We start from the raw sequence: 15,509 nt of genomic DNA, 5'->3' as shown, positions 1-15,509 counted from the left end.
AGAGTGTTTGACTTGCAGAAATACAACTAAGAAAACAGTTGAGTAAGTAAAGGTGAGGGAACTGCTGAAACATCGTTTGGAAAAAGTAGAGATTTGAAAATACAATAGTTTAATTAGACAAGTATCAAATAATGTGATCCTGGGCAGAAAGATAATCCAGTAATTTGAAAACTTAATGGAGCAAGAATCAGGAAATTAGTGAGAGCCTATAAATACGAAACATGTTTCCAGATAAAGGGATTTTCAGTAAAAGAGTGGACTTTCGGAGAGACGGATAAAAAGAGTTGGGAAAGTTAAAAGGTTGAGTAGTTTGAAACTAGTAAAACAAAATCAATCATCTTTATTATTATTGGGCCTAAAGCTTGCCTAGGCGATGTATGTATTGCCTTCTTGTCTTAAAAAAAAGTGGTGAACATGCATATTGATTCCAGTTTTAAAGAGAAGATGCAGTCAAACAAACTTGTGTCATTAAATTAAACAGCTAGTGAGGCGTTCAGCAATTGCAACCCTAAATAACATGATGTCTAATGCACATAAAGCTCCTAAAGCATGGTCTCTAAATGGAGTAGTAGTTTCATAACAGTTGTTCGTTAATTACTATCTGACTACAAAGTGAGTATAACAATTTGAAAGTAAAGAGCCTAAAACAGGATATCTAGGTATAAGATGCATGTCCTACGCATGGCTTCTATTGCACAAATTGATAAGTAAAGCCCTATAGACATGTTCTCTACCCATTAATTAAACTAAGCATGCATAATCCCTCCCAATTTCACTATAGCCCCAAGCAGTTGTTTACAAGTTAGTACAAACCATGATAGCTGAATTACATAATGAAAAAATAAAATAAGAAGCTACTCTATGGGGAGCCTTCAACCAGGCCCAATCTTCCAACCTCACTTCTTTCGAGTTTCACAGCCTTGACCATGGTTTGGATGCGGCAAAGCTCCCTAAGGGCCCAATGGGGGTCCTTGGCCAATACCAGCACCCAAACATTACAAAAATGTTTGAACAAGTGCAGTGTGGAATTACCAGCCTTGTGCATCAAAGTTCAATGGGTACTCAAAGGTGCCCAAGGCAATGCTTACACGAAGGGGGGTAGAACCTAAACTCTAGGAGTAGTGAGAGTGTAATAGAATTTTCTTTAAAGAAATTGAGTTGAAAGACAGTTTTTTTTTAAAAAAAAAATGATCCATGTAGAAACAGTTTTGAAAGAAAAAGAATGGGACAGTTTTGACAAACTCAGAACCAAAATACCTCATATAATTTCGGGCAGTAAACACAAACAGGGAAAAGGGAAATGGGGACAAGTAGTTCACATGTAATAACACAATTGCACCTAGATACCAAAGGAAAGCACTTCAAAACTTAGACAGTCAATAGGTTTGAACCAAAAGGGCTCATGATCACATGCTGAGAATATACTGGGGCTAGGGGGTAGGAGAGAACATGCATTAAGCAAACCAGTAGGCATGCCAGATTAATAGAAGGATAATCACACAGGGGCATGCTAGTTGCAATAAGAACAGCACGACCATAAGTAAAAGCATAGAAGAAACAAAATAAGGTGCAACATGTATAAAAGCATATTGTTTTGGATACTACAAATCAAATAGAGGGCATACCAGTCAAGGATGAGATAGTGTAGAGCAGTAGTGTGCAGGGAAGTAAGCAGTAGTATGCAGACCAAACAATCAGCAATGTATAGAGTAGTAAAATAATGGAGCGCCCCCCCAAAGATCACTCAGTCTTGGCTTTCAGCCGACCGAATAATCAGTAGTCAACAGGAAAGTGGGAGAGGATGTGTAGAAAACAAGAGAGAACACTGAGTATGCTTATGTGTGTAAGAGAGAGTTCAGAGCAATGAACTTTGTTCGTGTTCGTGTGTGTGATGTGCAATGTATCAGTGTGTAATGCAAAAGAGAATAGGGGTACTTATAGCTCTCAAATTAAGTGAAAATAAGGTAATACGTATAGACCGATCATAGTTATGAAAATAATACCAATTAGAATCAATTAAAAACTCGGACTCCCTTCAATTAAGGAGTCATAGTTCAAATGGGTACAAATTGTATCAAATAAGGAAAATTATTATTTGCAAGACTGGTATTTCCATAATAGGAGTAGTAAAAGTATACAGAATATTTCAAGTAAGGAAAGTATAAGAACAGCATATTGTGCACACAAATTAGTTCAAAGAATCACGAATGAAATTAAAAATCACAGGGAATCAGTACTAAGTAAGGAGAGCATTTCACAAATAAGGAAGTGATTCAAAAATCAGTGTAAAACTTCTAAGGAAAACATATACAAATTTAGGGATTCGAGGAGATGCACAAAATCAGCAGAATATTTGGTAAACGATGAATAATTAGACCTATAAAATACAATAGGCATGAAAATCAGAGAACCGTAAGCAAGAAATCACAGAATCAATAGAAGGCTAGAACCCTAATAGCAAAATTAAAGCATGGAACTCGGAGAGTAACCAGAAGATCACACCAACAAGCACATAACACAAACATAAACACATAATACTCAAAAAATCAGAAGATATAGTGATTTCGAAAGGGTTAAGGAAACCCTAGTTTTAAAAGAAGAACAAAACGTTGAAAACTTGAACAATCGAAAAGATCTAGTAGAGAGTAGTGTAAAACACAAAAGAATAAGTTAAAAATCGTTTAAAAAGACAAGGTTTTTAAGAAAATTAGGGTTTCGTAATAAATCAGTGAGAGGTAAGGAACCTAGCTGTGAAACTCGTTTATAATGATGCTCGCAGCACCATCGAACCATAAACCATCGGAGAAAGGTCGGAGACAAACCAGGCAGAGCTTTCGATGACCATCTTTCATGGTGGAGGCTTCTGGAGTCTCAAAGATAGAGGGAATCAACAAGACAAGGTTTCATGGTGGCTGGTGGTCAAGAGAAGTGAGGCTGGAGGTGGCCGGAGAGGCGGTCGATTCATCGGAGACGAAGGAGAGAACCAGAAGGTTCTAGAGAGAAGGGAGAGCAAGAGTCAGTATAGAGAGAGAGAGAGAGACCGTCTCTGAAATGGAGGGGGGTTTGGGGGGGGGGGGGTTGTTAATTTAATTTTGGAAATAGAACCTGGGCCGTTGATCTCACTTGATCAACGGCTCAGATTAAATCAAGGCTGGACCGGGTCGATTAATTGAAATATGGGTCGGTCCAATTGGGGTTAGGACTGGGTAAATTGAGGGCTAAAATTGAAATCCGAATGGGCTATAATTGCAATGAAATGAGGCTAATGTTAAATAGCCAGTTTCCCCTTTTATTTTGTATAAAATAGTTAAAATAATTTTTAAAATAAATTAAAAGCACTGAACTAATTAATAATGTATAAGTATTAATTTAAAAATACTGGAAATAATTTGATAATTATGAAATGCTGTTAATTGTAAAATAGGCTATAATTGCAATTACATGCAATTTAGCTTTAAAAATACCAAATAAATTATATAAAATATGCAAAAAAATCACCTTAATTATATCTGGGTGTAAATATGAGAATAAGATAAATTATTCACCAAAAATGATAGTCTGGAAATAATTATTGAATTTTGTACTATTAAAATAGGCAACAAAGTGATTTTAAAAAATCTTTAAAATAAGGAAAAATACCAAAACTCTTGGGTATGCTTATATATGCATGTACATACTATTTTGAGAATATTTTGAGTATATATAAAAATACATAGGGAAAAATTGAGTATTAACAGCATTATAATGACCGGTAAGAGAAAAATACAACTAGCGTAATTCGAGAGAGTGCGTCTAGTAAATTGTTGTAGTTACTCGAGATAGAATTGCAATAAACAAAGCGCTCATGATTCATAGAGAGTAATAGGCGAAATTATTGGAGATATAGCAGGGAGGATCCCGACAATTAGGGAAATCATAACTCTAGGCTTCTCAATCTTGTCTATAACTTTGTTTGTGATAATTTACTGCATTGCTTTGTTGCTCGTTCTTAGTTATTAAACATCAACAATTGTTATTTGCTATTTCTAAAAGTTGATTGCTTGAATTCGTGCAAGAATATTGTGATTAATATGTTAATTCTCTGTGCGATTCGACCGCTAGTCTTTTTATTAGGCGTAGTTGGGCATGATCACTATCCCTCATTCACTGGCCTTAAAGCTGGTGCATCAACTTCATCAACTTCTAAAATTAGCAATGTAGCCAAGATGGCGTCCACCACCCCATATTGGCCGTGAAGGCTTTCATTAAAAGATATTGGCGCGGTCATTTTCGCCACTGCTGCAAGTGCAATGCTAGCTAGCAATGCCATGGCACTTGAAGTATTGCTTGGTGGCGATGATGGTTCTCTTGCTTTTGTTCACGGAAACTTCAGCGTAAGCGCGGTGAGAGCATTCTGTTTAAGAACAATAGAGGGTCGCGCTCGATGAGGATGAAGTCCCAGCTGGTGTGGATGTATCAAAAATCTCCATGCCTGAAGAAGAGTATCTCAATGGACTAGGGGAGATATACACTGTTACTTTGAGTGAGAAAGGACATTACACTTTCTACTGTGCGCCTCACCAGGGAGCTGGAATGGTTGGCAAAGTTACTGTCAACTGATTATATAGCACCATGTAACAGTTGATATTATAGAATTTCAATCAGTTGAAATCTTTTTATGCTTCTTTTGCTTTTGAGGAGGCAATTAAAACTTACTATAAGAGCTAACAGATTTCACTGGCTTTTTTTGTGTATTACCACATTTTTCTGTATATTGCTCTGCGCGCGCCGTGTCTGTTGAACTGATCATAGAAGTTATAGTGTTTGCAGGGACTTCTACAAATAAATAACAGCAGGAGAATTGAATTTAAAAGAAAGGAAATCTTCCTAGTATATCATCACTATCATACATATGTACGCATTTTAATTTCCTCTGAGCAATCAATTACGGAGTCATCTAAGATGTAAAATAACACTATTGACAAGCAACACTTCTCTATAGTCTATAGTACAAGCAGATCTGACCATATTTTCTTGGAGGCTGCAGTAATCCAAATATTTCTGCAAGACAGAAGCCAAGCTAACGATATGACAACATAATCGCTCCGTATCAAATTTCAGGCTTCCTTCAGTATGCCATAATACCCTGTCGATGAAGTTGAATAGATTGAACTATAAAGAAATGGCCTTATGGTTTAGAGCCATTACACTTCAATTGCAAGACTACGGTTCTGCTGAATCTGAATTGCTTAGACTGCAATTGGTTACCGGATGAGGTGATCTTATCATGAAGCTCTCAATGAAGGCTAGCAACTGCATAAGTATCGATCATGTTATATTTGAAATCCTTCACACAAGAAATGAGAAATGGAGCTCAAAATGACACCAATTGAAACGAAAACTTTCACACTTTTAGGCCTCAGCAATGTATATTCACTAATGATAGCGAGATCTTTAAATGGGAACAACTACGAACCTTAGAATTTCATGTTGCTTAGCTTTAATCAATTTTATACATGCGTTTCCTGTTCTCTCCTGATAAGAGGAGGCAATAGGAAAGGAAGATGCCATTGCCATTCAGAAACCAAAATACTTACTAAAGCAAAGGCAGCACATGCTAGACCAAATCCTGGGAAATGAAAGGGTGCACGTTCTGATAGAAATAAAGCTGCAAAAAGATGTCACCATAATCAGATTAAATTGACTTATACAGACGACACGGGGGGTAAAAAAGATAATCCCATTTTAGCTACCTGTTAAAGGACTAAAAATTAATGGGGAAACTACGGTCGCAAAGGAACATATGCCTGTGATGCATCCTTGAACCTTTCCCTGAAAGCAGGAAATAAAGATCAAGTTGGGAGTCAGAGCTACGTAAACAGAAGTGTTTAGAGTACAAGAAACTCCGGATGAGAAAAAGAAAAGAGAGTTTTAACAAATGATCAATGATGTTAGTGTCATGTAGAGAAAAAATATGAGAACAATTATTGATAACAAACCTGCTCATTTGGCCCAACCTGCTTGGAGGCCATGCTCTTCAACTGCAATGAACTTAACTTTTAGTGATTTTTAACTTTAAGCTAACGAAAAGTAGGTGATTATATAAATGAGACTTACACATGGCATCGCAAAAATAGACATAATAGAGATCAAAGCGCTAGCATAAGGGACCTGCATGTTTTTGAATAATCAATAAACCTCATTCATTTGGTAAACTACATAAGTCATATCTTGAAGAAAACATAGCTAATAAATAAAGAAAAGGACAGGCAGAAATTACCCATGAGGACCAAGCAATGCTATAAAGTAACATCTGCAATTGAATTTGAACTCAACGTCTCAGTAAAATAAAATCTCGAAATGCTTTGAATTGGAAATGTAGTCAAGGATAGAGTTAGTTATGTACATGAACACAACTGAAAAAGAGTCCAACAGAGAGCAGCTTCTCCTCTCCAAGAGCAGGAACTAATATGGGCATGAGAAGAAGCTGCAAAAGTTAAAAAATATTGAAGATATATATGTAAACTAAGAAGCTGAAAAGTATGTTTTAATCAAAAAGGTATTCCGAAAACAACCACCTGTGATATGGATCCTGCAATCCCAGAAATTATAAGCAAATCAGCAAATTGGTCTTTGTTGAAGTGAAACTGGGCCTTCAAGAAATACTGCTTACAGTTTCAAGAAAACGAAATTGTCTTAAAAAAATATACACATTGTATGTTTTGGAAGAATTACTTCAACGAATGGTGTATCTACAATAATGGGGTTAATTTTAACGTATAGTCACTAAACTTTATTCATTATAACAGTAAAGTCATAAAACTATCTTCGTCGCATTAAAGTAACTAACTTTACATATTAACATTATAACAGTAAAGTCACTAACTTTACCCTAGTTTAGTGACTTTACTGTTATAGCGGATAAGATTCAATGGCTATATGTAAAATTAATCCCATACCTTTAGAAGGCAGTGAAACTTACAAGAAGAGAGGACTCAAGGCCAACTTGTGCAACATTGACAAAGAAAGAAACAATAGCTGCATGTAAGAATGTTGAGCTGCAAGTTTTAAAATAATCATGATTAATAAGAGAGCCAAACAAAATATACAAAAATAAAAAATAAAACATGCATAAATTGAGTGAAACCTATTGCTTAACAAACAGAGCACATCGTTGAAAGAAGGCAGTGTCTTGAATAATTGGAGGTTTTTCTTTGGAGATTTTTCCAAAAGACAAATTGTCTCTATTCCTTTAGCAGAAATATGGTCCTTTATCAAAGGTTCTGGGAGAAACATCCTCGTGTATACCAGAGCTATCACTGCCACTGTTGCAGCAACCTAAATTAAACAAGATAGTGTATTTGATTGTAAACAGCTTATAAGATGTTAATTTGACTTATGCATTGTATTAGTAAATGTATACTAGTGAAAACATCAGTACGAAAATTAAAATGTATGTAGTTAGATGAATTTGAAATCTTTAAAAATGCAGACAACGGTATTAGTATGTATATAACTTCTATAAATGACATATTTCCTTTTTGGTCTGTTTCAAAAAGAATGATCCATTTCTAAAGTGAATATAAGTTAAACACTACTCTCTCTGTTCCCGTGAACCTATTTCCTTTTTGGTCTCTTTAAAAAAGAATGACCCATTTCTAAATTTAGTAACAATTTAGCTTAAACTTATAATTTCACCCTTAATAAGAAACTTTTATAACCAAATAAATACTCTGGGCCCATTTTTGAGTTGTTTAGGACCACAAATTTCAAAAGTGTTTATTATTTCTTACACTCCGTGCCCAGTCAAACAGATTCATATAAAGTGAAACGGATGGAGTACTAATTTATTATTAAGGAAATAGCGTCATATGTATTAAGACGTCTCAAATAAAAAGAGTGTCACATACTTGGAAAGTGGAAGCAGTGGAGAGGAAGCGAGTAGAGAGATTTCCACAGACAAAAGCAGAGGAAGCAATCCCGGAGAGGACTCCAAAGACAGAGGCACGGCGGCTCTCTGGAACTACATCAGCCTGAAATCCAAAAAATAAAAATAAAAACATTTTGAAAATTATGTGAATTATATTGCTCCAATGCTCATACAATTTTTAAGATTTCAGTAGAATTTTGAAGGTAGTTTTACCACATAGGCAAGAGCAAGGCAGTGTACATTTCCTTCGCAAACCATAGCAACGAGAGTTCTTAGGACGTAGTAAGCATAGAAAAAGTATTTTGTCCTGCTGTATGCCAATATCACTGGGGACAAAATTTCGTCAAGACATGATCAATTTTTTTGTTTCAAACACATGATGGTAAATTCTCAATTCGAGAGAATTGAGTATAATAAGTTCCATTTTATTACTCCCTCTATCTAATTTTATGTCTTAAGTTTGATCATACACAAAGTTTAAGAACGTAAAGAAAAACATTTTTGAATCTTGTGCTATTAAATTAGAGTGTGTATAACACACTACTAAATTACACGCTGAATATTGTGATCTTTCTAAGTATGGGTAATTTTATAGGTACCCTTTCCTATAGTAAGATCATTTTCCTTGCAACAATAGGGGATAGTATTACTGTAACTCTTCTCTAAATATGTTTAATTACTTTATACTTAGATCACTAAAATACATATCAGTAGGGTTGTTAAAAACCGAACGGAAACGTTAACCGAACCGAACCGATAGCTTATTGGCTTATTGGTATCGGATTATCGGGGTAATGGATGGTGAACGGATTGAGATATTATAATTAACGGCTTAACGGTTTGGGGGCGGATTACTCAATTTTCTTATAGGGTAAACCGTTAACCCGTTAAGAATTTTTATATTTACACTTTTACCCATATGTATATAAAGTACTATTGAAACCATAAATGGCTGAATCCCTAATTCTATTTTCTAATTCTCAATTGTCTGCCACCACCAGAGGCAGAGAAGTCGTCAGTCTTGTCTCTCTCTTGAACTAAGAACTGAGAAGTCGAAAAATCGAAATTTGAATAATTAATACGTGTATGTATGTATAAGTTGTCTTAATGGTATTACAAATTTGGTTAATATGTGTATGACAATATGAGTAGTCTTAAAGACTTTTCAATTCAAATATACAATTTGGTTAGATCTTAGATGGTACTAAAAATTTGGTATTGATTTGAAACTGTTTGGTATTGATTGAATGATTGTTCAATTTTTTTTTTTATTTTGTTTAGCCGATAATCGCTCGATAACCGCTCAATAATTGTCAATCCGATACCAATCCGCTCGTTGTCTTACTGGATGGCTAGCAGATTACTGTATTTATAATCCGATAACCGTTAAGCCTAATTATCCACCCGACCGCCCGATAAACACCTTTACACAGTAGTACTTAGTTGTTCTTTCATTATTGCCACTAATATTTATCCTTTTCAAGCAAACAAAAGACGAGAGAGAGATAGGGGGGGGGGGGGGGGGGGGACAGCCAAACTATGAAAAGAGAAATTTCCTCTTTCTGTTTCCATAAGTAAGACAAACAAATAAAGAAAGTGAAAGAAACTTCGTACGAAGCAATGGAGTGGAGGAAAAGAGAAAAGTACGTTAGTCCCCTCCTCTTTCAGTGCTCTTATTTGGCTGACGGAAACAAAGTGCAAATTAGGAAATTGGTTTCACCAGAAAGATGAAAAAATTAACCAACTCAGACAGTACACTAGTGGATTTGCTTTGCATGCTTTAGTACTACTTATAATATCCTTTCTTTTTCCAAAGATACTTGATGATAGACTATAATTGCATATTTTAGTCGTTTATTACACTCGAATTTACTGCACTTTAATTGAGTTTGCGCTTTAATCGCTAGTGTTTTGCACTAATTGTGTGTTTTATGCCTTGTAAGTGTGATTCCGAGCTATATAGATGTTAAGGGAATGAATTTAAGTGATTTGAAGCTTTGAAGTCTGAGTAAAAGCTCAAGGAATTAAGCCGGGATCGCGTTCGGGGGTCAAATTTGATAATTAAGTACGAACGAAGACTTGAGGAGGCATATTGCGCACTGTCCAGTAAAATAGACATAACTTTTTGCTCAAAACTCCATTTGGGCTCACAATATATGGCTGGAAATCTAACTCAAAGGGCTACAACTTTCATGTTTTATGTTTTTCCAAAATCCAAACAGAATAGGGTGAAAAATCGCGGTTCCACCGCGACCGCGGCAGAACCGCGGCAGAGTGTACTCGCGGACAACTTAAGAATCAGAGAGTATGTTTGGCCGCGGTTTGAGCGCGACCGCGGTGGGACCGCGGCAGGAAGCGAAAATTTCAGGGACTAAAGTGCAAAACATGGGATTTTAAGTCCTAAACCCTATATTAAACAAAGGAGGCCGTCCAAGAACAAGAAGGGGGACATATTTTGGACACAAATTAGACCTAAGCTAGAACAGAAGATTGCCGGCAGCTAAGGGAAGAGGTGGCTCGGTTGTTCAACGAGGGCCACCTTCGAGAATTTCTAAGCAATCGGGCCAAGAATCACTTCAGGGTGAGAGATGCAAGGAAAAATGAGCAAGAGGAACCACATCATGTAATCCACTTGATCATTGGCGGAGTCGATGTCCCTCAACGACCTATATTCGAGCGCACCAAAGTATCAATCACAAGAGAAAAGCGGACTCGGAGCTATGTGCCTGAGGACTACCTATCATTCTGTGACGAGAAAGCAGAAGACATATCTCAGCCTCACAATGATGCCCTGGTAATCTCTATCCTTTTTAAATAAAATTCAAGTTAAACGTGTTTTAGTGGATCCAGGTAGCTCAGCGAACATAATCAGATCAAGGGTCATGGAACAACTCGGCCTGCAAGATCAGATTGTACCTGTATTCCGGGTGCTGAATGGCTTCAACATGGCAAGAGAAACAACAAATGGAGAGATTATCTTGCTAGTAAACGTAGCCGGGACCATACAAGATGTCGGGTTCCATGTCATCGAAGGTGACATGAGGTATAACGCACTCCTCGGGAGACCNTAGTTCTCTGTGGGATTCGACTCCGGACTTGTAAACCAGATTATATTTGCAGCGACCGCTTAGTCCTTTTTATAAGGCATAGTTGGGCGTGATCAATACTACGACTAATTAATAACGTTAGCCTTTTCATTTCTTCATTAATTCTTAGGGTCTTTAACTATTCATTTTGTTCTCCTTTATCCCATGTGGTTCTTATTTGTCCATTTTTATATTTAAAGGGGTTTAATAGTGGTAATAAGGTATTTCTAAAGATTCATTTGAATTTTTTTAATAAAAAGGAGTCGGTGTGATAGGTCTGAATTAATTATATTGTTGTATGCATGATTGGCTTTATGTTTCTCTAAACATATTCTGATCGCATGTGATGTTTTTCTCTAGCATACTGCTAAAATTCTAATAAATTTACTCTATATTAATATTAAATTTAAATTGAATTAAGATTTTTGAATTATTCATCTCGTAAAATACAATATTAATAGAGAGAGATTATTGAGTAAACTAAGAGGAAGATGGGAAGGAAGAGTAATTAAGTACCTAGAGGAAATATGGAAAGGGTCAAAGGGACTGTCAGCATGACTTTTCTTCCATACGTGTCCGACAGATTCCCCAACACTGGCATTATAATCAGTGATCCCAATCCTATTATCTGCACATGACCAAAATAAAATATGTCATGAGTAATTTATTATAATTATTTAAATGCACGATAATATAATTTTTTTTTTAATAATATGAGTTCATACTCTCTTTATTTTCATTTGATTCTTTTTGGAGTACGGGGATCAAATTAAATAATTTTCTGTATGAACTCAGACATAGATTCTTTAAGTTTTTTGAAATTAAATTATCATATTTATAAACTATTTATACTATAAGTCACATTAGTAAACAATTCAAATATTTAAAAATTCTTTGCTAAATATATGGTCAAGGAAATTTTTTAATTGACAACCTAAATAGTACGTTTTTTTTTTAAACGGAGGGAGTATAACTTAAATTAAAACCAAAATGTTCGTTTCTGGGAGAGACGTTGTAATTGAACAGAAAGACTTGTTTGTGTAATCAACCCTTGGTAACAAATTGTATACGTAATTCACTATCTACCTCCGTTTCAAGATTTTATTTGAAGATCACTCCATGTAAGTTCTTATTCTCCTCCTTGCGAAAACATCTTCCTCTTGATATACATTTTTTAATATTGACGAAACTCATGCTTTGTTCGACAAGAAATGAAACCCCATTTATTAATAACGACAAGTACAGTATAAATATCACACGGATGAAGGAAATGAAACAAAATATAAGAGAGAGAAAATAAAGAAATGGTAACAAAAGTTGGAAGGAATGTAACATGAGACATGATTCACTTGCGTGACAATCAGAGAAAAAGATTTAAAAGTTGCATACTCAATAGTACTTTCTAATGAAGGGAATTTTCTTAGGAATCAGAGGAAATTTCCAAAGTAAAGACAGATAAAAGTGGTTGAGTAATGTACTATGCCTCATCATATCATAAGAGTGGTGATTTTTCCTTATTTGGCTATCTAGGACGGGTATGCACTTGTTTTCATTTCTTCTCTTTCCTTTTTTGTATATGCATGCTCCAATCAAAGAACATTAATGAAGTAGTTTACATTCTCACAATATCTTCTCACTCAATGAAATTTTCCATGCCAATTCATTGATTCTGAAAGGGGCAAATCTCGCAACAAGGGGAACTACACACCGATGAATTAAGACTGACAGTAGTTCCAGTTTATGTGAACCTATTTTCCTTTTTATCCGTTCTAAAAAAAATGACCCTTTTCTAAATTTGATAACAATTTAGCTTAAACTTACAATTCTACCCTTAATGAGAAGCTTTTATACCCGCACAAATGCTCTGGGCCGCATGTTGACTTGTTTAGGACCACAAATTTCAAAAGTCTTTATTTTTTCTTAAACTCCGTGCCCAGCCAAACAGGTTCACATAAATTGAAACGGAGGGAGTATTTATCACTCTTGATAGAACTAGTCATAATTAATTAGTCATAATAATTATGTAGCACTTGAGCCAATTTTGGCATATACGTATGGAAATATAATTTTGTTGATGGCTAGATAAGGCACATGGGTAATTAAGAAACTGTAAAAGAAGATTAATTTTGATCGAGTTCAGATGTTCACTTGAAATCTCGTGGAGAAAGGGGGCGATATGTTAACAAGTAGAGTTGTCAATTAAACTATTTTGCCTTATTACTTTAAGTATTCTTCTAAACAAGTCCAACCCTCAGTTGGAAATGAGTTAAGACTCAAGACTCACGATCAAACTCCATTACGAACCAATTAACTTAGAACCAAAGCAAACAATTTTGTGGAGAATAGTGACGTTAGTGGGTCCGAAATAGTTGTGACATTATATATATTAAAAGAATGATCACTTTTCATATTTAGAAACAAATTATCTTTATGCAGTTAGTTATAGCCGTATAAAATATACGTACCCTTATTTTACACCACAAGTTCAAAAGTCTTCTTATTTTTCTTAAATTTCATGTCCATCAAATAGGTTCACATAAATTGAAACAAAAGGAGTATATTTTCTAATTTCTTTCGCACATTATATTTTTAAGGTTTGAACAAAATGCGGGAGGATAGAGGTAAAATAAGCCAGTTAGCACTTTGTTATGAGCATAAATTCATATTCGAGTAGAAAGAGTGGAATACATGTCACATGGAACCATAAGGAACGTCCCTCACTTTTTTCACCAAAATGGCATGAATACCACTTTGTTATGAGCGTAAATTCATATTCTAAGACTAATATGATGTTGTCAAAGAAATATAAGTAAAAGTCACCTTCTAGGAATTTCAGCTAAGAAATGAAAAAGAAGACAACTTAAACACACAAGCAAAATAATTACAAGTATTAGAATAGGAAAAGTAATGTAGGAAACGATAAGACATTAAATTGAAAGCATTTTAAGCAGAGGCAAATCTAAAATATAGAAGCGAGTGGAATTTAGAATGGGTATGACCTTATTATTATTACTGTTATTATTATTAATATAGTTCTAAGGGAAAGTGAACAATTCGGTTGTACCCACGGAACACGTCCTAGATTCGCCTCTAATTATGAGTCATCATGGAAATGAAAAGTCAAAGAAGGGATTAGGGGAATAATAATTACCGCATGTTGAAATCCAGTGAGATATATAGCGAGGGAGCATTCATCTTTTCCAGGACAAATGGCAGACATGGTGATATCAGTAATGGCAGGAATCACCATGAATGCAGAGAAGCAGTGAAGAAACACTGTCATGAATATGTGGCTCAACCCACTACTAGACAACTTTTCCATACCTTCAAATTCTCTTGCCTACTTCTTTCTGTGTCACCTTCTCACTTCAATATAGAGCAAAAGCAGAGAAACTCCAAGTGTTAAAGGCAGTACTAGAAGTTCAAATAGATATACATCAGAAAACGTTTCTTTTACTTTGTCTTTTCTGAATATTGTTTTAGCTTTTGAATGATCGTTTTCTTGTCTGCATGCCAAGTTAGCTTCGCTCTTGGGGAAAGCGAGTAAAAACCGGAAAAAGAAATTAAAGGAAAAGATGTTTGCTAATGAGACAGGGAGGGGGAGGTTTAGAGGCCCTTTTAACACATGGGCAGATCTTAGTGTATGCTATGGGCGTCTAAAGGGCCGGGCCGGGCCGGGCTGGGTAGGGAAATGTTGGAGCCGTACGGGTTTCGAACCGGGTCGATTATGGGTTAATTAGGGGTTACCGGGCTTAACGTGTTCGGGTTCATCCGGGTAAAAAATGAACCGTAAGGGTTACAGGTACAAGGGGCCGGGCCAGGCCGGGTTAGTGTAATTTTTATTTTATTTTTTGTATTTTGTGTAACTATTGTAAGTTATATTAATATAAAGTAAAAATATAAAGAATACAATGAAGGTGGGAAAAAAATTGCACTTATAAATTGCAAGTGCTTTTTTTATTTCAAACTTACAAATTGAAGTTTGCATTTAACAAGTAAATTGACGAAAAAAGAGAAAAACTAAATTTTCATGCATAATAATACTTCAAATTAATCTAACAAACTAAAACATTAAGCATAAATACGTCTAATAATTTTTAAATAACACAAATTGTCTTAAATCAACTTAAATACGAATTTCGGGAGGACGCTCAAGACAACTCTTCATATGCCTCCTTAAACAGCCTGTGCCCACACACTTTGGACGAAGATTTAAGACTCGACCATAATTCTTGTACTTTACTTTGTGAACTTCTTCATTTTCTTCTACCACCTCAAAGTGTCCCAAATATATGAGCGCACTCTAGAAGTATGGGGCATGATTTAACTTGAATTGAGAATTTGAGTTTGAGAAATGAGAGATGAGTGAAGAAATGAAGAAGAGGGGTGGGTGAGGTTGGGGGTGTATTTATAGTTTTTCAAAAGGCTAAATTAGTAATTACAAAAAGTGTTAAATTTAAAAAAAATTGGCCCAAAAAGAGCTAAATGTGCAAAACAGCCGTTGGGCAACGACC

The 15,509-nt window shown here is 35.4% G+C and overlaps 1 protein-coding gene and 1 pseudogene across 1 annotated transcript; one reads left to right on the top strand and one right to left on the bottom strand.

Annotated features, from left to right (window-relative positions):
* Nucleotides 4,071–4,599, top strand: LOC109224211 (annotated as a pseudogene).
* Nucleotides 4,841–14,549, bottom strand: LOC109223387 (tetracycline resistance protein, class A-like). Its single transcript, XM_019387678.1, has 14 exons — nt 14,147–14,549; nt 11,512–11,623; nt 8,123–8,235; nt 7,890–8,012; nt 7,127–7,317; nt 6,962–7,037; nt 6,558–6,644; nt 6,386–6,466; nt 6,260–6,292; nt 6,097–6,150; nt 5,979–6,020; nt 5,733–5,811; nt 5,577–5,647; nt 4,841–5,292 (listed from the first exon to the last, which is right to left on the bottom strand). Exons 1-14 carry the CDS (start codon nt 14,315–14,317, stop codon nt 5,203–5,205), a joined length of 1,323 nt encoding a protein of 440 aa, XP_019243223.1. The 5' UTR covers nt 14,318–14,549; the 3' UTR covers nt 4,841–5,202.

Source organism: Nicotiana attenuata, chromosome 3 (assembly GCF_001879085.1).
Source record: "Nicotiana attenuata strain UT chromosome 3, NIATTr2, whole genome shotgun sequence".
In the NCBI taxonomy this organism is placed as follows: Eukaryota; Viridiplantae; Streptophyta; class Magnoliopsida; order Solanales; family Solanaceae; genus Nicotiana; species Nicotiana attenuata.
Note: the sequence above shows the minus strand (reverse complement) of the source record. Positions and strands in the feature narration are given on the sequence as shown.

Bases quoted from the DNA above. Each gene is read 5' to 3' on its own strand.
- LOC109223387 (XM_019387678.1), bottom strand. From the start codon at position 14,317: ATGGAAAAGTTGTCTAGTAGTGGGTTGAGCCACATATTCATGACAGTG. The intron at 6,645-6,961 runs GTAAGTTTCACT...AACTGTAAGCAG, and splicing joins GCCTTGAGTCCTCTCTTCTT to TATTTCTTGAAGGCCCAGTT. The intron at 5,648-5,732 runs GTAGCTAAAATG...ATCTTTTTGCAG, and splicing joins AATTTTTAGTCCTTTAACAG to CTTTATTTCTATCAGAACGT.